At 31.5% G+C, this 27,938-nt stretch overlaps 2 protein-coding genes across 5 annotated transcripts; both read left to right on the top strand.

The window, feature by feature from the left end:
• The first annotated feature begins 1,436 nt into the window (after window positions 1-1,436).
• Window positions 1,437-7,299, top strand: LOC108914356. Its single transcript, XM_018720166.1, has 2 exons — window positions 1,437-1,476; window positions 6,804-7,299. The coding sequence occupies exon 2, from the start codon at window positions 6,804-6,806 to the stop codon at window positions 7,197-7,199; it is 396 nt and encodes a 131-aa protein (XP_018575682.1). The 5' UTR covers window positions 1,437-1,476; the 3' UTR covers window positions 7,200-7,299.
• Window positions 5,233-22,181, top strand: LOC108914355. Of its 4 annotated transcripts, XM_018720164.2 has the most exons (4): window positions 5,260-5,317; window positions 14,279-14,388; window positions 16,932-16,969; window positions 18,120-22,181. In XM_018720164.2, exon 4 carries the CDS (start codon window positions 18,120-18,122, stop codon window positions 19,596-19,598), a length of 1,479 nt encoding a protein of 492 aa, XP_018575680.1. In that variant the 5' UTR covers window positions 5,260-5,317; window positions 14,279-14,388; window positions 16,932-16,969; the 3' UTR covers window positions 19,599-22,181. The 4 variants fall into 4 exon arrangements, with proteins under 4 accessions (XP_018575678.1, XP_018575681.1, XP_018575677.1 ...); XM_018720162.2 differs by lacking the exon at window positions 16,932-16,969 and having other exon boundaries at window positions 5,233-5,317; window positions 14,282-14,388; XM_018720161.2 differs by lacking the exon at window positions 16,932-16,969 and having other exon boundaries at window positions 5,259-5,317.
• The last annotated feature ends 5,757 nt before the right edge of the window (window positions 22,182-27,938 follow it).

Genomic DNA, 27,938 nt, shown 5'->3' with positions numbered 1-27,938 from the left:
TATAATTTTAAGATTATTATAACTATTAAACTTAATTCATTGTAGTATTAGTCCAAGCGCTAGTGGCCGCTTCAGTGACTTATTGGTTTATTTAAAATTCTATTTAAAGTTTATTTTGGTATCTAACAATTTTTTGTATTTTTAAACTAAATTTAATGAACCATCCATCTTTTATCATTTTCTTTATTTTAAGAAAGTTACATACTTAAATAAAAAATCGTTATGTGATATAAAACAATAATCATATCAAATTGAGCAAAACTGATTAAATTTTATGATTTGTTCTGATAACCTTCCTTGTGTCAAGATATTTTTCATTGCGAGTGGCTAACTTGGAATAAATTTAACAATACATTAAACACAAATTTGTTAAGTAAAAAATGGTGCCCTTTTTTCATAAAAAATTTTGTACAGCGCCTCAACTAGGAAATATGAAATATGAGATTTTTTAAATATTTCTCCATTACTTTTGAAAAAAGCATTAGGTATAGTACATGACGATAATTCACAGGGATTATTCTTTTTAAACATATACAGGGTGTTACGATATTCTCGGACACGGACTCTGGGATCATGTTAAGCTAGATAAGGTCATAGAAAAATGTCTCTATCATTTTTCAATCAGACCGATATTTTTCGAGATATGGCAGTTTTAAATATCGAAAAATAATAAAAATTTTCAATTTTTAATAATTTGATAAACAATTATGACAAACGAATTGTTCAAAATTTCCACCACCTACCATCTCTGGCGTTGTTTGTTGTATTGTTGAAACAGACAGCTCTATAACAATTAATGACAATACAGAAAACATTTATCAATACTCTGACATCGTTAGAGTACAGTAAAAGTACCTGTCAATACGAACTGCAAAATAGTAGGCCACAATTATTCAAATCGTGAATAGTATGATATGCTGATGGCTCTCGGAGCTTCAAATAATCGTACAAGTGAAGCAGTGCGGTTGGCTTGGCAGAGGCGGTCCATTTGCTTGGCTACTTCGTTCTCCAGACCTAACGCCATGTGATTTTTTATTTTGGGGCTTCTTAAAAACGTTGGTGTACAGTACACCAGTAGCAAATTTGAACGAATTGCAGAACCGCCTATTTCAATCAATACAGCAAATAACAGAAGAGGTGATAAGCAACTCCATTAGAACAGTAGCACAATGTGCTTAAGTATGTTTAACAGCAGACGGTGGAAATTTTGAACAATTGTTGTAACTCGTTTGTCGTAATTGTTTATCTAATAATTGAAAATTGAAATTTATAAATAAATATTTTTATTATTTTTGGATATTTGATACAGCTATATCTCGAAAAATACTGGTCTGATTGAAAAATCATAAAGACACTTTTTTTATCACCTTATCTAGCTTAATATGATCCCACAGTCCGTGTCCGCGAATTTTGTAACACCCTGTATATCTCCCATCTATCGGGAAATATACCAGTACAGAACCAGAGATTTACCAGGTACGTAAAAGTTCTCTAATCACATTTTTAATACCTTCCTAATAAAAACAGGTAGGTATCTCAACCTGTTAAGGTTACCTGTAGGTATTAGGGTTTTCCCGCAATCCGAAGACATTAATTGTAAATTAAAGTAGTATATAACTTAATAATATATATTTTAAGATAAATTCTAGTAAGCAGGTAACAAACTTTTCATAGCAATAAATACAAGGTGTCGTTGACATTAGACATATTTCAGAGACTACTTCGATTCTAATTTTGAAAATTTGGGCAATAGTGTTTTCGGGCATGCCCTTCTCAACTAAAATAATGGCGTCCACCTAACGCTTCCGGTTATACCGGAAGTTGACGTCACGTTCGTTATTTTAAATGGAACAGCCTGTATATTATTGCAATTTTGGACTCTATGTCAATTTTTAGGAGAACTTTCATAAAGGTTTCCTATTCTTAAAGTTAACTGTTTCAAAAAGATGTGTGTTTTACAACAATAAAGTTAGAGTGATAAAATTTATAGGGAACATAATTAAAACTCTAAACTTCCCTGCCATAATTTCAAAATGACTTAATTTCATACAGGGTGGTAAACATTTAATTCCGAATTTAGTCAACTTTTAAATCACCTTAATTTATTGTATATTTTTGCGCAACATTTTCTCTTTTAAATGGTATAACGGTTCCCTATACCTATCTCTTCTGGTTTTATTTACTATTTTTCGTGGAACTTCAAAACAAGCACCTAATCTCTCACCAGTTTATAGTTGTCAATTTAACACATGCAGTGAATGTTCATATGAGTATTATTTATAGTTAAAGAATGGAAAATGTTAACGTTTATTCAAATGCTGACATTCTAAATTTATTATTATTGCAGGGTATTTAATGAGAATTTTAAGAAACCAATCAGAACATGGTCTGCACATAGAATTTTGCCAAAGCCGATAACTTCAGATGAAACATCGTCAATGTTTTGGCATATTTTCGTGTTTATCCTGAATCATTAGTTCGTGCTGCTGAATTTAGGCATTTCAAAAACCTCCATCCAAAAGATTTTGAAAACTAATGGTCAGCATCCATCTAACTTCAATTTTGTACCTGCACTTCATCTCGGAAATGCAAGAAGATCCAGAGTTTTTACGCAAAATCATAAAACCAGAAGAGATAGGAAGAGTATAGGGAACCATTACACCATTCGAAAGAGAACAAAATTGTTCATTAAGTTGCGCAAAAATGTACAAAGTTGACTAAATTCGGCATGAATTTTTTACCACCCTGTATGAAATTAAGTCATTTTGAAATTATGGCAGGAAAGCTTAGAGTTTTAATTATGTCCCCTACAGATCTTATCGATCTAACGTTACTATTGTATAATATACATCTTTTTGAATTAGGCAGTGCTTTATTTTTTTTTTTGAAAAAAAATTAAATATGTCCAATCTTTAAGAATATGAAACCTTTATGAAAGTTCACCTAAAAATTGACGTAGAATCCAAAATTGCAATAATATACAGGGCGTCCCATTTAAAATAACGAAGATGACGTCAACTTCCGGTATAACAGGAAGCTTTAGGTGGACACCATTATTTTAGTTAAGAAGAGTATGCCCGAAAACACTATTGCTCATATTTTCAAAATTAAAATCGAAGTAGTCCCTGAAATATACCCAATGTCTCGTCACCGTGGGACACCCTGTATTTTTGCTGCGAGAACGAGTTACTCCACATTTAACGTCGAGAGCACACGCTTGTCTTCCTTAAAAATTGTTTGTAAATACTCTATGTATATAAGTGGTTAAATATAATAATTATTGAAACAAATACTATAGCTTGTTTTAGTCCAAGAGCCCGTGGCATTTTGAGGGCTACCCCCGTGTTGAAAAATGTAAAAAAAATTAATAGTACCAAAGTTGAAATTGTTTGTATACTTTGTTTTTAACAATATTTTGAGAATTGAATGCATCTACAACGTTTTTGTAACTACGACATTCGTGTAAGTGTCTCACCTATACCTGCTACAGTCGAAGACCGAAACTTATACAGGCTCGGAAAGTCCCCATGGTTCATCGGCCGTTACGTGAGTGCGATAAAGTCATAGAAATCCGTGCGATAGAGAAGGATGGCTATAATGAAGGCGTCTTATAGTCACCGCCCGTTTCACCCTTCCACAAATAAGATCCACTTCCACTTGTAATTCAGCAACCGGTGGTCATCTTTGTTCTCGTCGTTTGCCTTTTCTTTAATAGATGTCACTACTTATACAGTTGCGACTTCGGTATTCCGATATGTTAATACAATCCGTTAACAGAGGGCAGCACAACGCGTAACAAAGAAAACTTTTTACGGTAGCTAGTAGATACCTCTGTTTGTAAATCTAGTGACCTTGTTTCCCCTACTGAGAAGTTATTCAAATGGAGTATAGTGCTCAGCTCCATTTAAAGTTCATTTAGTTGTTATTTAAGTATACTTTGCCCTCTGTTAACGGATTGTATTAACATATCGGAAAACTGGAGTCGGAATTGTATAAGTCTACTAAAGAAAAGCCAAATGACGAAAACAAAGATGACCACCGGTCGCTGAATTACAAGTGAAAGTGGATCTTGTTTGTGGAAGGGCGAAACGGGCGCTGACTATGAGACGCCTTCATTATAGCCATCCTTCTCTATCGCACGGATTTCTATGACTTACTTTATCGCTCTCACGTAACGGTCGATATACCATGGGGACTTTCCGACCCTGTATACCCGCTATTAAAGTTTACAGAATAAATATTCTGTAAACTTTGCTGCTATAGTCGACTAATATTATCGTAAATCAGCCCCGGACTATTTCTGGTCCCTCGAGAAAGTATTCTACAAGAGTACAATACTACTCGCAGGTGTGGTACAGCAGTACAAATCAGTGAAGAATGCAGTCACGGAAACTAAACATTCATAAATATTCAGACTTTGATTTGAGCTTATTCACATCATTTACATATATAGTGGTGATGCAAATTGCAGTTTGTTAATCTTGATATATTTATAAAATAATTATTAAAAGTGATAATTTGATGTAGGTATATAATTTTGTTCTGATTATACCTTGTTTCTGTTAATTTATAACTATTTATAATGAAAAGATATGTCCTTTTTATTATAGTTACAAACGGGTCTCAGTTTTTAAGGAATTTGTAAAATTATTTATTGGGTTCTCATTAAACGCTGTTATAATGGGCTAGGAAATAACTAATGTCCGTTTTTTTTTCAAATTTAAAAATTCACATGGAAATTAAACGCATTTTCAAATTGACACATATCATTCGAAAGGGACTTACTGCTCTATCAGACTTTTTTGTTGATTGCTTCGTTAGACTTAATTTTTGTGAATTTTCGATTGAGAAAAGAAAAAGAAAAATTTGAAAATGTCAAGTTGATAAAATTGATCATTTTCAGCACTTGCTTCTTTTTGTTTTTAATCGAGACAGGGAAAACTCTAAAGCCCCTCAAGCTGCTCTCTGGAAATTTGTGTCGTATATGGCGATGATACGATGAATGAACGAACGGCCTGTTGTTTATTTTTAGTTTTAAATAAGGTGATTTCAACCTTAGAGATATGAATTTTATTACGGTTATATTGATCATATAAAAAATAAATATTATCTTGAAGAAAAACAATGTGGCTTATCTTAGAAATTCGTTACACGATAAATTCTAATCTCATATTATGGAATATGCGAAGTTAGTAAATAAATACTGGCATATAATTCGGGGCATTACAGACAGCTAAGTGTATAAAATATCAGACATTATCACATAAGGCGTAGTAGCAAAAACACTGCTGTTGTGAGTTTGGAAGCGTGTTTTAACGTAAGTCTATTTAGCTAAGCTAAATTAATTTATATATTATATTCATATATTTAAATAATTTGTGTTATTTTTTATAAAAGAAGTGTTTGAAACTTGATCCTGTACAATATTAAAAGATAGTAAGTGGTAAGTAGCAAATTCTATGTACCAGTGTAGAGAATGAGAAAATTGCAAAACATGAGTGTCATTTATAGGAACAAGGCTACCTAAACTTATTTTTAGTACTTTAATTTTTAATATTATCACTTTCGGTTTCACCAGAAATTATTTCAATTTCTTAAAATATTGTATATTTCTTACACAGGTGTGTAGAATGTGTTCTTACGTTGAAATGGTAAAAGATTTATTTTCAATAGTACGAGAGATAATTTAGAAAAAGTGTGCCATATGTATAATGTATATACACATATTCTAAACATCTTATCTGTCGTATTTTTTTTTATAAATAATGAGTTTAGGAGATATAAACCAAACTCTTGTTTTTTTATAATGGGGCACTACTATATCTGTCTTTTTTGAAATCCTCTTTTTTCCCCTACAGATCTTATATTTGTGACAGTTTACACAATATTTTGATTTTTTTTAATGACCCCTACACAATATACAGACAAATCAAAATTCATTTGAACTTTGAAGGCAAGGTGCGCAGCGGCAAGGAAGTGGAGTGGGAAATCTGCTGCCTGCATTTCCATCTCATTCTACATGAAGTGGACTCTTTTTTTAATTTATGCATTTGAGAGCTTATTCGATTACTTACTTCCTCCATCATAAGAAAAAGTACACAGGGTTCAGATCACCAGTTCCTGCGAAACATAAAATTGTCCCTTTATAGAAGACTTAAAGTTAAAAGAAAGATCTCTACATATACATAATAGGATAAAATTATTATAAAATATCTTTAGGTATAGTATATTTAATTCAACAATTTAGGATCTGTTTAATAAATACAGGGTATTAATGAACTTATGTCAAATATTTTTGCCACATGTCCGTTATGTCAAAATGAGCTAGGGGAAGAGCCCCACATTCAACCAGGGGGTACATTCAACCACTCATTATAATTTATCTATTATTTGAATTTGGAGCTCGTAAAAATTCTGTCACACTTGTTTTAACGGCAGCTTAGCATCAGTGTTTTGTGGGTGTTGAAAGTGATATAGTTTTAACGTGAAAAAAATAATTTTCATATTTTATGTGTCCAGGGTAAATATTTCTGATTAGAGTTTTTATTTTTTCTGGTTATAATGTTCATGTTTCCTATGTGTTATATATAACATTTATACTGAAATACCTTTCTAAAGTAAAGTTAGGTTACGGTTTTACTTGAAAGGAAACAATACTAATAACAAGACATAATATTTTGCTATGTGCGACATGGGGCACATTCAACCAGTTACATGTGGGGCACAATTAACCAGTGGTTGAATGTGTCCCACAATGATTCATCCACCGTATTGATACTAAAGTAATTAAATACTCTTTCCAGATGATGAGAAATTATAAATGTAAAACCGATAGGGCAAACATTAATGAACATAACATGAAAAATGCCATTAGAAAAGTTATATGTAGGAGATTGTCAGAAAGAGAAGCCGCAAGAAATTTTAATTTAAAAAGGGTTACCTTACACTCAAGAATTGATAAGATCAAACAAAAATATTCAACAGAAGAGCTCCCTAAATTATATGATGATGATTCTGACAGAGAAAGCTGTGCAGACAATGAAACACCCAGTTTTTCCAGTAAATATACTGTATGTCAGGTATTTACTGCTACACAAGAAGCTGAATTAGTAAACTACATTAAAACATGTTCTGATATGAACTATGGGTTGACATACAAACAGATTCGCATACTAGCATATGATTATGAAATTACCTGAACCTAATTCAGCAAAAACTGCTAGGACATCTTCATTGCTGTCTTTTAAAGCTAATTTTTCTTTGTATAACATCAGCTAATTTTTTTATATATATTTTAAAATGCAGTTATAAAAATATAAATTATTTAAAATATAAATTATTCCATGTAAAATTTATTTTTAATTTAATATGCAAATGGTTGAAAGTGCCCCAACTAAGGGGCAGATTCAACCAAATGCTGATATTTTTTCTTATTTTAATTTGTCATATTAAAAGTTATAGTTAAATAGTTTTCTGTGCTGTGGTCATATACAATACTACAAAATTTATTGTCAAGTGGTCATGCAATAAAAATATTTAAATTTGTCGCCAATATGCATACTTTAACCCAAACTGGTTGAATCTGCCCTTTCTTCCCCTAAATACACGGATTTGTGTTGAGTAAAATGTAATTTTAAGATCTGACTTACCTCAACATTGCAAGGAACCACCTTTTGAGAACTGCTGATTTTCATAGAAGATGTTCGATATACCCACTATTTGCTTACACACAAGCTTCAGCGTGACGTATCCAATTCGCTCGCACGCGTTGGAACATTGCCACGTCCTCTCGAATGCTTCGGCAATACGATGTCGTATTGCGTGGAATACATAATACTTTTCATATATCCCCACAAAAAGAAGTCTAAAGGAGTGAGGTCCAGCGATCGGGAAAAATAATGTTTAGAAAGTCGTGCATTTAATGGCACGTCTTCCAATAACTCCGGCAAGCCATTTTGCAAAAAATCTGGATATGAAGCACTGTCTAAGCGTCTAGGTAATTCAAAAGGACCTATTAAAGTGTCATTAACGATACCGGCCCACATGTTCACTGAAAACTATTGCTGAAAGGCATCGCGACGTATTTCCTGTGTGGATTTTCGATAGTCCATAAATATTTGCGCTGTAAATTGCATGTTCCTGGCGTAGTGGAAAATCCTCAGGAGTAAGCTCTTGAACACGTTGAATATGAAATGGGTACAACTGAGCTTCTCGTAATGTCCGCCACATAACATGATGCGAAATATTTACTTTCTGTATGATATTTGTGGTGCTACGATGCGGATCTTCTTCGGCGAGATCTAAAATTATCTCCTCACATTTAAGATTCTTTGTGGTCGCCCTGGGCCACCATCGCGTCGCGATCTCGACGCGTTGTACTTCACCGGTGTCCAAAACTCTTTGCGCTACAGCAACAAATGTTTACGGTGGGGGGTCACGTCGTTCAGGATATCTTGCATAGTACACTTGACAAGCTCTGTGGGCATTTTAGTTTGCTTCGCCATAAATTATAAGCATATCTTAATATTCGCGATTGCTAAATAAATGCTCCATTTTCAAAAGAAAACTTGGAAATACGGCTATTAAATGTACTCTCGAAAAACAGCCAGCAATCACTAGAACAATGTATTACAAATTGACTTTTAAATACAGTCTGGTATCATAAGAAACCTACAAATTCGTAAAAAGCAGATTTTTTTGTACTTGCTGCGATAAAATACATGTATTTCAGCAGTTCCAAAACAGTTTTCAATATATTTATAATTAGCTTTTTTCTCTATGACCTTAGACTTCGGATACAAATTTGTGACATCAATTAACTCAGTTTTTTCTCCTTTTTCACCCCTTTAAATTTTTGACATAAGTTCATTAACGCCCTGTATAACGGTATATGATACATATATTGAACGTTTAAAAAATAATTTTATATTCTCTATTATCTAAGCAAATAATATATTTTTGTTCAAACTTGGTGCACAATAAACATAATAAAAGGCTAATATTTTTAAGTGAGAAACATTTTTCCACAAGGCAATGGGAAAAATCCAACCGTCTTATCTTACAGTTCGAGATGTTATCTAAATTGAGTGCTATTCTCATAATAAATACACTTAGATATTGAATTATCATGCCATTTTTGTCTGTGCTAATCTATAGATTATAAGTTGCGCTAGCATGCACATATCTATAAGTACTTGAATAAATCAAGAAACTGCTGATTAGCATTAGCTCTTATAAAATAAATACTTAAACAATCGATGTACCCACTTTTATCCTTGATGAGCCTTGATGATACAAATTTTGGTAAACCTTTAACATGAATTTTCAGTACCAGAAGCATTCAAATATTGATTACACCACAATTTCCATATAGAAAAGTTGAGCCGGCCCTTTAATAGATAATTTTACTAGATAATTCATTTGTAATTAGCTGTTACGTTTTCTAACATATTTAGTTATCCTTGATATCTTTAGCGCTAAATTTCTAAAATTATAGTTTCCGCATCTTGATCGTGTTATTTATTTATATATTTATTTATTTATTTTACTTAATTCACCCAACTTTAGAAACCCAATTACAGGATGAATATTACAGCTACAATAAATACACATTAACACAAGAAGCATAAACATTTAAAATAAGTAAAAATAAAAATAAAAATTACCAAAAAGTACAAACCTTAATCAGAAACAAGTCAGTTAATCAATAAAAAAATAGCTAAACGGTAAAGTCACATAAGAATTAATATATCTAAAAATCATCATAACAACATACCTAAGTAATACAAAAATAAAAAAGAAATTGAAAACCGATAACTCAATTGTGAGAATAGAAAATTCTTTTAATATGGGCTATAGAAGTATTGAAAATGTCTAGACTATTGTCCATGAAACGTTAACAAATTTAATAATTATTGTTCCATTCGTGTGTAAAATTCAAATGCATATTGGTTCCTCTGTCTACAGCCAGTGATCAACGAAAACACATTTACTATATCCATTTATTATCTAATTTTTTGAAAAATTAAAAATTCGTGAAAAAATTTTACAAATTTGTTTGAAAATTTGGTAATTAACAAAAGTTACCTAATGCTATTTTTGTTTACTACAATAAGTAATTAACCAAAAAAATTGTTAATTTTTTCCGAAAATTAATAACATCAAAATAAAATTACCAACCATTTACTATAATTAGCAATTAGCCCCAAAAATATTGTTAATTTTATGCGAAAATTAGTAATTGGGCAGAAAATATTAATTTTTTATGGACATTAGTAGTTAGATAGGAAATATTAGCAATTTTTATCAAAAATTAATAATTAGTCCGAAAATATTCCTAATTTTTATTAAAATTAGTAATTCGGTTGAAAATATAAAAATTTGACAATTAAGTACAAATTTTAACAAAAAATGAACAATTAATCAAAAAAGCTTTCGTAACAGAATTACTATTCAATTTTGACATGTAAATTTATTAGGTAATGAGTTAATTCAAAATAAGAGCAAATAATAGTTTTAATTACAAATACATATTTACTTTTATTATTTGTATTGGCTCAATCATATTTTGTAATTAAATAACTTAAAAATCTTTACTTATTTATAATGTACTGATGTACCAAAAATCTCACATTGAAAAAGCAGACAAACATAAAATACGCATCACTATACAGGGTGTTCACCTTTTAAATCTACTAACTTTAACAGTTCATGTGAACATCGTAAATCGCTTCCTAATCGAGAAAAAAATTTTTTAAGTGCCTAATTAGCCTTATAACATACATAATAATTCTAATTGATACTACTGAAATCGATAATTGGTTTAGTAAAAAAAAAGTGACACAACCGTTGACTTCTTATAACTGCACCTTTTACATTATAAGAATATACATACACTGTGTTAGAAGATTGACTGACTTAATTTTAACAGACGATAGAATACATTAAAATAAACAAAAAACTGATATGGGTCCTACACTCGACCATTTCCGAGAAAAAAAAAATACCTAAATCTCCATCTTGATTAATTAAGAAATATTAACATAACAGTGTGCATAGAATACCATAAAATATAATGTTTATCACTTTTTTAACTTCCTTAAGCATAATTCTAAATAACAATTAGCGTTGTAATAAATTTAAAATTCGATAAAATTCATATCGAACAATGTGACAACGGCGCGGCGATTATAATAACACGAGGTACTAAGGTGTCCACTAATTCATAATTCATTTGGTATATGGAATTCGACCGTGGGGGAGTGTTTTTTGCGTACCACTATTTCCTTTTCCTGAGGTGTTTTCCAGCGAGTGCATTGAAAATGGTGGTGGACATTTTGAGCATATGTTGTAGTTTGTTTTGTAATTGTGCGTTTAAAATTACTGAATTCTACTTTTTGGTAAGTAGCTATCCAAATTATTTTCAATATGTACTCCCTAATATTCTTACTCGCTGTATTCTAAAAATTGTTAATCTTACGCCCCTGTAATATACAACTTTTTTGTTCATTTATAATTACTCTATCTCATGCTGGAGTAATGGTAGTCAAACTTCTTACACTCTGTATATGTTAGTATCTGCATAATAGTATGAACCAGAAAGAGGCAGTGTCCGGCGATTGGTAAATATCCATTTCAAAAACGAAAATGACTGTTCAAAATTTACCGAGGTCACAGATGCGTATATCTAAAATAGTCGAAGTTTTTAATAGGTGCTATTTTTAAGTAATGGTGGCGAACATCAATTACTTCACATTTTAGTACCTAATCACACGCATCATCATACAATAACTTGTACACTCGACGCAAGATAAAGGTTTCAAACCTAACCTAAAATGCGTACAACTTTCTAAGGGGCGAGCCGGTGGACTATTAATAGGAATTTTGGCATCAATAATTAGGGGCGTGTCATATATTTTTTGTATATGCACGTGTGTAACGACACATAACAAAAAATTGCAGGCCTGAAGTATATGCATTATAAAAAGAGAAGAGTACACAGGTTTTGAAATTATTTTGTCTTGCCACATTATTTTTCTTGTCCCTGAGAAAATTAATATTTTGAAATAAGAATTTGTGTCATATTCTGCAGAAAGTAGGTAGGTAGGTCATGAAGGCAACAAAATAAAAAAATATTGTAAATTACAGTTTTATTATAACTTATACAATTTCGGGAGGAAAAGGAAATATTTTAAGGACTTGTTCTGGAAGTGAAACTAAGTAAATAAGTTCATGACATTATGGGTCCGGAAATGTTTCCTTTCTGAGATAGATGTCGAAAGAAATTTAAAATCCGTTTTTTTCTAAATATCTCGAAAACGATTCAAGATATTACACTGCCACTGTACTATACACCAAAGCTAAGTGTAATATCTTAAATCGTTTTCGAAATATTTAGAAGAACAGTATTTTTTTAAATTTTACATCAATCAGAAAGGAAGTATTTCCAGGCCCATAATGTTATGAATTTATTTACTTATTTTGACATCATTTTATAAACAATGGAAAACGGTCTAATATGTCCAACCATAGTGTCCAACCACCATCCGAATCAATAACGGCTTGTAATCTGTTTGGCATAGATATAACAAGGCGTCGTATATAATTCACGTCTATAGCGTTCCAAATATTTTGTATACGTTCCCATAGCGTATCTTTATTTTGTGGGATATCGTCATACTGTTCATTCAACTGACGCATTACATAAGCCCATAAATGTTTTTTTATAAGAAGTAATTTCCATTTCATTTCATTCCAAAATATTGATTAGAATCCGAGTTATCACGGAAATATTATTTTTGGGGGTTGAACATGAGGGTTAGTTTGCATCCGTTTAAATCCGTTTATGCTAAAAGAAAAAATATTAGTCCTTATTAATATGTATTTACCTTTTTGAGATTAACAATGGATATTGAGCATACAATAATTTAAAGAAACACACGTTTACTGACGCACGCGCATTGATAATAGCGAAGAAATAATCTATCTTTGTCATAAGCATACGAGTTGTCCACAACTTCGGTACCATGAGTGCGACAAAGCGAACGTGATTTTTTATCTTTGTCCTGGCAATGTCGTAGGAGCTAAATACAATTCAAAATATAAAAAGGCAAATAAATTTGTATCTGTCTAAAAAACAAACTTAAAAAAAAATTCGAACGCAACTTTTCATTATTTTCAATAATCAATCTAATAGTATAGAAAAAAATTGTTTTAGTTTTGTTACATCATTAAAATTAGCGATTAAAAATTTGAAATTATACTATTTCTCTGAAAAGAAATGTTACATTATTTAGAGTAGATTGAAAAAAAATACAAAATTCATTCATTTTTCTGCTTGTTATGATTTTTTTAAATTTCTGATATCTTCCCTTAACTTCCAGCCTCCCTAACTCTGTTAATTTTAATAGTACAAGAAAAAGTCAAGAGGCCATTTTTATGTAGAATTGTATGCTTTACAACTTTTGTGAGAAACTTCAACTGATTTCATTGCGGGCACCTATACAGTGTTCATTAATGGCGTACAGAGAAAAACCAGAGGCCCATTCTGTGGCTAAAATTAAGTAAATTTTGTTACACCCACTTAGGCTCTTAAGGCCGCCGTTTTCGAGCTGCAGGGTTTTTAAAATTAAAAAAAATAATAAAATTTTTAATTTTCTTAAATCCATTCAATCCAGTCTAACTATTCGTAAGTAGGTAGTAGACGTTTTGCAAGATTTATTAACTAGGATGAATCGATTTTTCTATTGTAATGTAAATGCAACTCTTTTAATAGAAACAAGATAATAAAAAATGCATACGGGGTCTGCTATAAGAGTTTGCCGATTAGTCCCATTTTAAAAATGCCAATCTACCAGGAAAGCATTTTTGTACAAAACTCGTAAAATGTCAGATGTGACGGTAAAATATTGCCACACGAGTTTAATGGGAACGCCCCATATAGACAAGCGGTTAAGCCGTCATATTTCAAACAAAATACGATTCAGATTGGAAACCTTTATCTTGCGTCGAGTGTACATGTATACTAGCATAATATAGATTACTACTGTTTATTTATTTGATGTCGCCACAAAGTTTCCAATTTCTAGTCCAGAGGGTAATTTGTTTTCGAATCTACAAATATATAAATTTAAAATTTAATGAAACAAATCTTTTAGATTTAGAGCGACCAAAACTTTAGCAAAAATATTAATTAGGGTTTTAAACAAAATTACCCATAGAGAATCTTAAGGTAATAATCTAACAGTTAACTAGCAATACTACTAATTTATGTTTCTAGCAGAGAGAGAACTGTGGAGGATAACGGGACTGGACTTCTGCAGCTCCTGTTGATTAGATTTCAAAATGAACAAGAAATATCAGAATCTTTATGACCCTACAGTGGTACGAGTAAGTAATTTTAACTTGGCATGAAACAAAAAATCCTTATAGTTTATTTGTGGAATAGTAGCTAATTTCTTCTAAATATCATCACTAATGAATAAATTAATTCTCAAACGTACTGCTTCGGAATCAATTTCTAGAGAGATTTGGTATTTCCTAAAAAGAAAATAAAAATACTTTAAAAATAAGGTGCAGCAGAGGACAATGTAAAATTCCCAACTACAAATATAGTGCTCTAAAATGAACAAGATTTTATTAATTTCGAAAACTTTTTTGCTCACAGCCCTAAACCTATCTTTCGTTCAACCTCTATTGTTATTTAAAATTTTGCAGAGCTTCTGGATAACTGTTGGATAAAATAAATACTTAATAAGGATAAATTTATATCAAATCTTAATATGAAATCGAAATTTTCAAATTGTTTCAATAATAAAAATTTAGTAATATAATGAAATCAGCGCAACAAAATATAGGTTACAACAGCTAAATAAATTAGACACAAAAATTTAGGGATAGAAAAAAAGTTTGTAGTTTCAGGATCTGAAAGTCAAAAATGTTTATCGCTGACCATCTTTAATAATAATAAATCCAACGGAAAAAGTTTTGAAAGTTTTTGTTTCCCCTTCAAAATAATTTTTTCAATCCCACCTATTAGCTTTTTTACTTTGACTCATCCTCTTTAATTTGAGCTATTGAAAAGCTGTGTACGATGATTCGTCGCCGAGTTATCGCCGTTCAAAAACATTTTTATAGTATATATTTTTATAGTTTAAAAAGATAAACATTTTTATTTTATATTCTACGGAAAAAAGTACACTTGGTAAAAAGTTTTGCTTCTATTTAAAATGAAGTTAAAGAAATATGAAAATGTCACTAGGAAAAGTTGTTCGGAATTTTAAAATATAAAATAATTTCCATGTGTGGCAAAGTTGATCAACATTGATTATTTACAAAAAATTATGTCGATGGTTGAAGAAAGTCAGGAATCTGGAGGAACTGTAATTGTTGCTATTTTTATGTGTAATAGTATGAAAAAAGTTATGGCAAAATTGGTATTCATTGTTTATTAAAAGATTTGTAGACGGATTTAATTGATATGAGTGAAAACTCTGTTCCTCTATTATCGGAAAGAGCTATTTTTTATAGAAAACCTTGTGATTTAAAATAATAATCGTTTAATTCTTGAAGTTATTTCACTTTATTTCAAATAGTAATATGTGACGAAAATGACTTTAATTAATTGCTTGTTGTGTCAATGTACTTCTTTTAGAATAAAAAACAATAATTGTTCACAGTACTACTGTAAGGGTGGCAACATTTATCGCCAACTAGTACAAGAATTCAATGAAAAATATCCAGATGTGCATATGCTCAGTTGTCTTTACATAAAATACTTCAAACATTTTTATGAACAGGACTGTTCAAAATACCGAGGTTGAAGAAAAACTATGACGATGAAGATGCTACCACTGTGCTAGTTCTATTTGTCTGTAGGTTGGAGGAATGAAATACGAAATTTCCGTCAACAGATTATGTTTTCAGACGTTTTCGACAAATAACATTGCTGCCTCATCATTTGTGATATCAGGGTGTCGAGAATCCCCATTTTAGAATACCATCTAGGCGACAATATTAAAAATAAATAAGTGTTTGGTGTGCAGTTTCCTTTTATGGAATTATAGGATCATACTTTTTGAAGATATATGCAACGGGACATCTAAACAATTTTTTTGAATGTAAAGAGGACTCTTACAAATACAATTTTGTAAAAAAAACAAAAAAAAATTTGGTCCAAGGCAAAGCAAAGTTTAATAAGAAATGAACGGACAAAAAATTGAAAGAATTTGTTTCCCAAAGAAAGAAATAAATAAAATTTATTATTTTATATCAGAAAAGTCAACTGCATTTGCTGCTATTGTTATTATTTATTAATTAATAAAATTAATTGGTGGTTTTAATTAATAAATTAATTTGATATACCTGTTGTTACAACACATTTGGGCAGGTCTTACCCAGTTTCTACGAGTTAATAGAAATGTTGTCTTGCTTCACCATAACCCAAATATAATAAATTAAAACGATATCCATCAACTCCGAGTTGCTATATACGTAAACCATTTTTGACATTCGAAAAACTAATGTAAACACTATCGCAAAAACGTTAATAGTAAAATCGGAATTCAGTATTCGGAATCGCTTGGGGTCACGTGGAAAGAAAGCGCATTGCGCGCAGGGCACAACGCGAATGACGCTAGAGACTACAGTAGCCCAGCGATGTAAGGGTTGAAAATATTACAACTTCAATCATTTTTTTCTCCGAAACTAGAAGGATTTTGCAAAAAATTTTTTACGATATTGTCTCCATTTTTCACGACACATCTATTCCCAATTTTTTTTTTTTCATAAGTTGTGAATCACCCTGTATACTCTCCACGTAGCGTCATAACGTGGCGGCGGGTATAGCGGCTCAATATCATATCATGGTGTTTGAGATACAAAAAGCAAAATGTTGTTTTCATTTATTTATTTATCGTTTTTTTTTTTTTCAGAGACCTACAACTGTTCAGCCTAATACTTCTCTCTAAAGGTAAGTAGTTACTATTTAAACTACTAGAAAACATGTGCAGAAAATAGAAACAAATGCGACTCTTTGTCATTTGAAAATTCCAGTTTTTAGCGTACCTTTATGAGCCATAATCTGAAACATCAGTTTCATGTATGTTCTAAGTCCATGCTTCATTTGAAAGAAAGCATTTTTATTTCCAGTTTCATACAATTATTTCCTTTCAGTGCTTTGAATTGAATTTTTGTTTCTAATATTTTGCGTCGATTTCATGGACAAGTACTGTAACTAAGGCTAAAGTGGAAGAAAATAAAAGATATTCTATATAAAGTAGGGTACATAGTCTTTTAAGCACTTAGCACACAAAATGTGCTCGAAGCCTATCACATATGCGATAGGTGTCATATTTGCTACTTGCAACTTGTTGAAGCATCTGTTCCTGTATGTTATTTTTTCCTTTTTCTTCTTAATAGAAAATCACTAATCACATATTCCTAAGCTCGGATTTAAAGAGAAATGCAACTGACAAAACAAATATTTGATATCTCCGCTGTCAGATCGGTTAGAATTAAAGTAAAATTGATCGATATTGTCGTGTGCCATCAGTATTAATTGGTTAAAAATGGTTGTAGCTCTACAAGGAGGTATTTTAGAGAAAAAAGTGCAGGAATAAAACGTTTTTATTTTGACTCTATGAACACGCCTTTAATTTGAAAATCTTAACTAATTTAAGAAAAAATCTGGATTTCTACTGATCTTCAGCTATTTTTTTGAGGTTTGGTAAAATCTTGACGTGATGGAGCATTTTTCATGGTTCCATCGTCTTGTGTGGGTATCATATTTTGTTAAAAAGTACCTACATGAAAAATTTTTTTGTGACTGTTATTTGTAGTACCTACCTACTTCTGCTGTAATAAATTCGGTTTTCATCTATTTATTTGGCAACGAAGTGAAGTGATCTTTTTTTTCTTCAGTAAAAAAAACTACTAGTTCCTGATCATTTTGGCGCAAGGGTCAACTGAATTGCATTCCTTCATTTCTTCACAGGTGGCAAAATAATCAAATAAAAATAGAAAAATTGAAATTAACCCTTTTACAAAGAAATAGCTACGGGAAAATTAAATTTTGTTTCACTATATCTTTCCACCTTTCAGCAAATTATTTTTTTTTTCAGATGCTGTCAAGAGTATTTGTCTCTCATGAATATATATGCAACACAAAATGTACAAAGTGCAACAACTATCTTTCTGTACCACCGATTATTATTCGTTCAAATAATCCAGTATGTGGGAGATGTGTCACACAAACTGTCGATCCTGTGGAGAATAGAGCCTACTTTTTTGAAGATCTAGCCAAGTTTATGTTTTTTCCATGTATAAACGATATCTGTGGGTGTACCTTCCAGTCACCTTGGGGAAAAGTGTTAGACCATGAAATCCGTTGCGAATATCAAAGAATTATTTGTCCTGCAATCGAATGTGCAAATAAGATTAGGAGTGACGAAATAACGTGTCATTTTGAGAATAAACATCAGCATCTAATACTGAAACAAAATCAGTGCCTTTTACCACAATTTAATACTGAAAACTCTTGTGAAAATAAGTTATTTATGTGGAAAGATCAGCTATTCATTATTCAAATAATGGCAAGTGATAATGAGGACATATATTTTCGTATTTCCAGTTTCAAGGGGCCCGTTTCTAAAGCGCTGAAGCTCATTTTAAGTAGTAAATCAAGTTCTAGTACAATAAGCTTGGATAAATTCGTGACAGTTAAATACGCTTCAAAATTTCCTCCTTTTTACGAAACAGAAAAAATAAATACTGGTGCTCTAAAACATGTTTTGGGATCTAAAATTACGTGCGTATTTAAGTTTGATGATGAACTAAAGTCAAAAAACTCTGAAATGGGTAATAACAAACTGCTTTCTGAAATAGAATGTCTAGTCTGTGCCGATTATATGAGACCACCTATTTACATGTGCCCCACAGGGCATAGCTTATGTGGAAAATGCAAAGCGAAATTGTCAAAATGTCCTCTATGTTCCAGACAATTTGGCGATACTAGAAATTATTCTTTAGAGAGAATTGCTGAAATTATTACGTATCCTTGTAGATACAAGTATCAAGGCTGCAATTTTGCGGGAAACTTGGAAAATATTACACAACATGAATTGGTCTGCTCTATATCATTTGTGGATGAAATAGCTTGTATAGCAACTATAAGTTGCAAATGGAAGGGGCAATACAGTGAAGTTTTTCAACATATTATATCACATCACAAATATAGTTTCTATTTGGGATGTCCAATGTCAATAAATGCAAGCGCATCTACAAATACACTAGGATTTTTTGAATACGATAACAAGGTTTTTAAGCTGTATATTGAATGGAATGAAAATAAAAAAAATGAGATGCGGTGGTCTGTTACGTATGTTAAAAGCAAAGATGAGTGTTCTGATAAATATATGTTCCATTTGGATTTTGTGAGTGGCATTAGAACTTTTACGATCAGCGACATTTGCCCCAGAAAACCCGCAGCAGCTGTAAAGAAAAATTGTGTACAGTTCGTTAATATACCATTTTTTCAAATTAAACCTTTTATAAAAGAAAATAAGGTAACTTTTACATTGAACATGGTTAAAGTGTGTTGATTTTGTTCTGTTTACTATATGCCAAGTTATAACAACAGAAAGTCTATCATTATTTAATAGAACATGCATATAAAATCATTACTTTCCGAAAAGAAGTGTTTCTTTTTTAATCATTATGTTTACTTTAATATAAATTATTACTTGCTCTGAATAAGTAAAAGAATTCTTTGTACGAGTACCTGTTATTACAATTACAACATTAAAGCGCTAAATAAATATCTCCATTTTTGGACACTGTCAAGAAAAAAGTGAGTACACATGGGTTTTGTATTATATGTAATAAAATGAATCACAGGTGACAATTAACATTAAGCTGAAGATAAGAAAAGTAATAAAATGTTTGAAAAATGCATAGAAAAAGGAAGTTTCTTAGAAAAATATTATCGAATTATTTAATGTTGTTAAATTATTGTCCTTTTGTGATTTACTTTTATTGTAAACATTTTCAATAGATGTCAAAATCTTGGGGGCAGACAGATATAATTCCACGCTAAATTATTATTACTAACTGGATAAAAAATATTGAAAAAAAAATGTAATAGCTTTATACAGATCAAAAAATGAAAGGAGAATAATATCTAGTTTTATTAGTTTAGAAGTTAACTACTACAAACTAGAAAGAAGTTGACAATTATTACAAAGTAGAAAAGTTTGAGTAGTCATATCCTAAGCATTTTTAAAAATATTGCAATCAAATTTTGCACAGGGTGGTTTCTGGGGACGCTAAATTAGAATATAGTATTAATTTTTATATAAAAAATCGTCGAAAATTTTTAAAAGGTCTGCCCTTTTTTCAAATTTAAGACCAAACGTCTATGATTAAAATCAAATTTAATTACATCAAAATAATCGTTTTGGAAATAATTATGAAGTGCTGAAATGTGAAAGGGTTTCAATTTTAAATAAGGTAGATACAGAAGTGGCTCCACGAAAAGTAAAACACGCTGTATTTCGCATACTGGTGACACAGACTTTCATGGAATTTAATAATTATTGGCGTCTATCTCGTTGGAGTTGTCTCGTGAGCACACTATATTGGCGTCACAGTTTTAACAATATTTTTTTATACTTATAATGTTTAGATATACATAAGTATCTTAAATGATAAGATAATATAAAGTGTGATTAGCGATTGTTACTGTATCAAATAAATATATTAAACATCATTTCTTTATATTTAAGCACTGCATCGAAGACCAAATCAAGAAATTATATTTAGAAGCAAGTTTTTTTTATAATATTAGATATTTTCTAATATTGAAAGTTTTCTTTCAAAAACAAATATTTTATTTCTATGCCTTCCCAGTTTGGAGACATTTAATGATGGAAGCTGAATAATTTTGATAGGAATAGTTATTAAGTAAATTACAATTTGAAGTTCTTTTCTATGAACCTTCGTAATTATTGCAGAAATATCATCTTTTCTGGGTTGAAAGATACGATGGAACGATTACTGTGGGCCTCGTTCTCTAAAATAATATTAAATATGCAATCTTTTTCGATTAGAAGATGGTTGTGACAATAGAACACGTCTTTATTTTTTCGCAAGATTTTTGTTGACATTGGTAAAATTAATTTTTCTCATCAAAAATAAGGTATGATTTCACAGGGAATTATTTTGTTTTGAATAGCAACAGGATATAAGAAAAATGTTTTGAGTGTCATAGTCATTAAAATTATACAATGAATTAAGAAAATTATTCTCTGGACTTTGTATAACAACTGTTCGACTAAAGGAGTATAAGTTTTGCAGTTAATTTATTATTAGCAAATGTTATAGCACTCACTATTTAATTTCGTTCGTTTCTCAAAATGATTAAATTAACACTATACAGTTAGAATATTTGTAAAAGATTGTGACTATTTATCTTATATCGAAGCAAATGATCATTTTGATTAAGGTAATCCAATACGGTATCGATTGTTCTGCCATCCTCAGAGTGTAAGGTAACGAATAGCTATTTCGATATTTTGCCACCAAGATTTATCAAACTACGTTTAGATCTCATGTGTTGGTAATGAATTTTTAATAAAAGGTCATTGTGAATTAACAGTGACTGTACTTGTTTTATTAGTTTATCAAACATAAGTATCAGTAAAATTTCTTTGATTTTATTTTCTTCGTTCCGAAATGTATTTCGAATAACTTTTATTTAATGTAGTAAGTATAATTTTAATATTATTATAACTATTAAACTTAATTAATTGTAGTATTAGTCACGACAAAGCGGTAGTGGCCACTTCAGTGACTTATTAGTTTATGTAAAATTCTATTATGTTAATGAGAAGACAATAATCAAAACAAAGCGGACGTCATATTTATAGTAAAAATATAGCAATAAACGATTGTGGGGTACAGTTGTACCCAACACGATTTCATGAGAGTTAAGTATAGGTAGCTAAGCTTCTCAATATATGTGTGTACCTAGTTTAAGCTGATTATTTATTTATTCGTGGAATTATTTATCATTTTTGTTTCATCGGATTTCTTGTTTATTTCGGATAAATCTTGAATGTATTAGCCTTTTATATGATTCTGTACAACATTTTAACAATAATAAAATACCTTCTATGTGCATCTAATTTTGTATAATAAGTATATTTTGGTATCTAACAATTTTTTGAATTTGAGGGTATGAGTGAAACTTTTCTTATAAACTACATTTAATGAATCATCCATCTTTTATTATTTACTTTATTGTAAACAAAGTTACATACTTAAATAAGAATCGTTGTGTGATAGAAAACAATAATCACATCAAATTGCACAAAACTGATTAAATTTTCTGATTTGTTCTGATAACTTTCCTCATGTCAACGTATTTTTCAGTGTAAAATAAATTCAATTAAACACAAATTTGTTAAAAAAAATGTGTACCTACAACTAGGAAATATGACATGATTTTTTTTACATTTGAAAAAGCACTAGGTATAGTACAGGAGGATAATTCACAGGGATTATTCTTTTTAAACATAGATCATACATTTCCTACCTTTAAAATATTGGGAAATATACCAGTACAGAAGGAGAGATTTATGAGGTATGTGAAAGTTGTCTAATCACATTTTTAATACCTACCTATCTAATAAAAACATGTAGGCATCTCAACATCACCGAGATCAGGTTATTTTTCAGAAATTCTAATTTACTACTTTATACTATTCATTTCCGCTAAGGACCTAAGAAATTACTTATTTTAAGCTGACATTGATAAACATCTATAGTAATTATGGTATTAACAGTTTGTTAATCTTGGTATATTTTTATAAATATACCATAGTATATAGGGTGATTCACTAACAATGTGAAAATCGAAAGCTGAAGCTACTACACGTGAAGCGGTGACCATTGGCGCAAACATGCCTTATCCCAAAGTTGATAGTTTCGCAAATACAGGGCGTTGAAAGTTAAAATTAAATCGTTTTTTGCGATTATTCTGAAAATATGTAGGTCAGGAACTTGTAAATTAGTGAAACTATATTTTTTTAGGCGATGAATAAGACGCGTGTTACAATTTCAGCATTGCTCATAGAGGGCGCCACTTACGACCAATTTTACAGAAAATTTAGTTAATAACTTTTTACCCTGTATGTCTAACATGAAATTTGGCGCAAAACCTAAAAGAGCAATCATTTTTTTTTTCAGTAATTATGTATTCTTCATTCATTTCGGTATCTCGATCCGTTTTCGAGAAAAATCGATTTAACAAACACTGTTTGTTGTTTTGATAATACGAAAAATTAAAAGTGAAACAAACCAAATGTTTCTTCGTGTAACAATTAACAATAAAACAAATAAAATACGTACGTATCGCTGACACATACACTTTACACGTTTTCTGAGAAATCTTCGAGTTTGAAACAACATATTGGGATTGCGTCTGACTTCGTTGGCAGTAGCGATTTGTATTCTTTACCACAACTCTTCACACGAGCCAATAGATTCTTTGTAAGCTATATCTTTCATTCGAGACCAAATAGAAAAATCAAGAGGTTTGAAGTCCGGACTTCTGGGTGGCCAAGCAAAAATGCTTATATGGCCAATGCAGCGATTTGGAAAAATTGCATCTAAATATGCACGCACTGGCGGTGGAGCTCCGTCGGTCGTGCATGAACCACATGTCTCTTCTTAAATAAAGTGGAACTTCTTCAAGCCGTGGAAGCATTTTTTTCAAACTCGAAGATCTCTCAGAAAACGTTGTGTAAAGTAAAGTGAGTAAGACTTTAAATCATTATTATGAATTTCACTTGTTTTATTGTTAATTGTTGTAATAACACGAACAAACACTTGGTTTCTTTCGCTTTTAATTTCTCGTATTATCAAAACATAGTGTTCGTTAAACCGATTTTTCTCGAAAAAATATCGAGATACCGAAATGAAACAAGAATACATAATTAATGGAAAAATGATTTCTCTTTCAGGTTTTGAATCAAGTTTCATGTTAAATATATACGGTAAAAAGTTATTAACTAAATTTTCGGTAAAATTGGTCGTAAGTGGCGCCCTCTATGAGCAATGCTGAAATTACAACACGCATCTTATTCGTCGCCTAAAAAAATATAGTTTCACAAATTTTCAAGTTTCTAACCTACATATTTTCAGAATAATCGCAAAAAAACTATTTAAAATTTTAACTTTCAACACCCTGTATTTCCGAAACTATCAACTTTCGGATAAGGCATGTTTGCGCCAATGGTCACCATTTCACGTGTAGTATCTTCAGCTTTCGATTTTCCCATTGTTAATGAATCACCCTGTATAATATACAGAGTGTTTGATAAGTCGATACATTCCTTGCAGGAGGTTATAGTGCAAGTGATTTGTGACATATTTCCTTAAGGCTGGTTTTCATTTGAGGCGTCATGCTCATACCGTGTTCTCACTGTGCACCTGTCGTGTCGTATTGCGTTCATTTTCACTGTACGTTCAGGCACTGTTGTCAAACTACAACGTTCCAGTTTAAGAAATGAATCAGGACAAGGAAGACGTTGTGGTAACATGTTTTGCTTACATTCTTCTCAAGCGAAAACAGAAAAGGAGAAAGAAAAGATTCTGGATTCATCACTTATACCGGGCAAGAGGTGAGGAAGAGGAATTTCACACAATTTTCTACAGATTGATAGGTGGTCCTATCAAATTTGTGAAGTATTTCATAATGAGTTATTCAAAATTTCGAGACCTATTGGAATTGCTTCGTCCACATATTCAGAAACAACAACTCAATATTTAGATCTATCTATCTTCTAACCGCAGGCAGGTCCCATGTCGCGAATCGCTTCCTCGAGCAATTGGCAACCAACGGTTAGCGCACAGCAGGCGCACAGTTGTAACAGGACAGTTCAAGTGAAAATGAGAATTGATATTTTCCATGCTATTATATGGCGAAATATAAGTTTGAGATTCTAGACGAGACAACATGAACGGAACATGATCGGAGCACAGTACCCTAAATGAAAACCAGCCTTTAATATACCATATTCCAAAAACGCTACAGGGTGATAAAGTGTTAATAAAAAAATGCAAATTTATAAATATTTTGGAAACCGATCAGAATATTTTAATGAAATTTTACAAGCTTTAACAATTAACAACAATACATGTGATACGATAAAAATATTGTTTTTAGTTTCGCCAGTGGCGTGCGCACATGTACGTCATTGGGGATATTTTTAAAGAAAAAAATTATACTCCACCGATTTTTCTTAAAATAAAAATTATTTTTGAATTCCTTGTTCAATTTGGAAGATAAAAGGTATCTCAACTGTTTTTCTTATAACGCGCCGTTTTCCAGTAAAAAAATTAAAATCGATGTTGTACGGCGTAATCTGTTTTCAATAATTTGAAAAATAGTAGAAATTATGCACTCAGCTTTTTTTTGTACCAATTTTATTACAAAAAATTATTATTCCTCACGGTTAACATCAGTCTAAAAAAATTTTATCAGTTTTTAGATTCACTATTTACTATCTAAACAGAAATTAGCAAGTTGGCTGTGCACTCGTTTTTGTTTTTGTTTGACAAAATTAATAATAGCTGTTACTTACTAACAGAATTACGCTATGCGATAATCGATTTTAATTTTTTTATATAAGAAGAACAGCCAAGATACCTTTTCTCTTTCAAATTGAACAGGGAATTCAAAAATAATTTTTAATTTAAGAAAAATCAATGGTGTATATATATTTTTCTTTAACAATATTTAGAGACGTGCCTGCGCGCACTGAAACTAAAAACTATATTTTTATCGTGAAACATGTTAACTGTCAAAGCCTGTAGAATTTCATTAAAATATTTTGAGCGGTTTCCGCAATATTTATAAATCTGCATTTTTTAATTAAAACTTTAACACCCTGTAGATCGGAAACTAAGCGTTATCGGAATAAAGTATATTTATGAAAATATATCACAAATCACTTGTACTATAGCCTCCTGCAAAGAATGCATCGATTTACCAAACACCCTGTATACAGTGTGGACCACCAGTAACGCCTCGCTGGCTAGGGACCAAACAGCAAATATTATAGAAACCTGCATCGAGCATCATAAAAAAATAGATGAACTTTACTAAAGGTTCTGCACACCTAGGACTTATTGTTTGTGAGATATTTCAATTTTAGTGAAAATGCAGGCTTAGCGTAGAAATTTAATATGAGCAATAAAAAAATAATTTTAAGGAAACAGCTTTGAAGTGTATTTTTGATCCTTGACAATATAAATTATTGTATTTATCGTCACTTAGAATTGTACAGGGTGTTCAGAAAAATGCTCAATGTTTCTCTCAACTTTAAACAGCAATAACTTGGTTATTATAAATGGGACACCTAGTATATTTTTACTTTGGAAGTTAGGAAATTTAAAACTCTTTCAAACTGTTATAGGTTCCCTATACCTATCTCTAACGGTATTGGAGATATTTGTACCGTATCGTTTTTTATCGAATTTTTTGAAATGTTTATATTGCAAAACTTGATTATTGTCATCGATAGAATATGCCATTAAAGTTTGGCAAAACTTATCATTAACACCCTGTATAATATAATTATTTTATAATAATTATTAAAAGCGATAATCTGATGTTATAATTTTGTTCTGATTATACCTTTTTTGTATCTGTTAATTTATAACTATAATAAAAAGATGTGTCCTTTTTATTACAATTATAAAACGGGGTAGTTTGTAAAATTATGGTATTGGGTTCTCATTAAACGCTGTTATAGTAAATGGGCTAGGGAATAAGTAATGTCTGTTTTCTTTTCTTTAAAAATTCACATGAAAATTAAACGCATTGTCAAATTGACACATGTCCTTCGAAAGAGGACTTACACCCGTTGCACACATGCCGGAACTGGCTAACCGGATCCGGTTACCCGGCAGCAAGGTGTACAGAGTCTTATAGCAGCTTTCACACGTGATGGAACGAGCTATCCGGCGAACGTCTGCTGGGTTGTAGCCGGTCGCCATGACACCCGTTGCACACATGTCGGAACCGGCTAACCGGATCCGGTTACCCGGCTGCAAGGTGTACAGAGTCTTGGCAGCTTTCACACGTGACGGAGGGAGCTATCCGGCGAACGGCCGCCGGGTTGTAGCGTTACCACCGGTGGTAACGGTTGTAGCCGGTCGCACCACTGCCAGCCCGGCTGCCGTGTACCGGCTTCAAATATTTGTACGCAACTATGTCGATTGTTTGTTCGCTAAAAGTAGATATAGCATTCGTTATATCACTGCTTGAATCCAGACCTGTCCAGTGGAACAAAACTGTAGCCTTTTCATATTTTTTGTTTTTTTTTTATTGCGACATCGACAATAGCCAAGCCACATAATTGCAATGCGTCTACGATTCATCTCTTGTCGTGATAAAAATGCAACTGAGACTAATATCGGCCAAACCGGTTCGAAAATTAATTTACGTGTGAAAGAGCCAGCCGGATCCGGATAGCCGGGTCCGGTTAGCCGGTCCGGCTAGTGTGCAACGAGGTTTACTGCTCTATTAGACTCTGTTGTTCGTTGCTTTGGTTGGTTCGTTAGATTTAATTTTTGTGAATTTTCCTTTGAAAAAGAAAAAGAAAAATTTTAAAATATCAAGTTGATAAAATTGATCAGATTCAACACTTGCTTCAGTAGGGTAAGTTGGAGAGTTGAAAATTTTCCCCCCACCACTTTTCCTCCCCCCACCACTTTCCCCGCCCACAAACCGGTTTTCAATCAACTAGAGTCGGGGGAGGTGCATGCTAACCAATAATAGGTTGGAGAGTTGAAAATTTACCTCCCACTTTTTTATTCCGACCAATGAGAAGTCGGAGAGTTGAAAATTTCCCCCACTTATTTAGACAGATCCA

This window comes from Anoplophora glabripennis, unplaced genomic scaffold (genome assembly GCF_000390285.2).
Source record: "Anoplophora glabripennis isolate ALB-LARVAE unplaced genomic scaffold, Agla_2.0 scaffold758, whole genome shotgun sequence".
Classification (NCBI taxonomy): domain Eukaryota; kingdom Metazoa; phylum Arthropoda; class Insecta; order Coleoptera; family Cerambycidae; genus Anoplophora; species Anoplophora glabripennis.
This window is presented reverse-complemented; position numbering and strand designations above follow the sequence as displayed.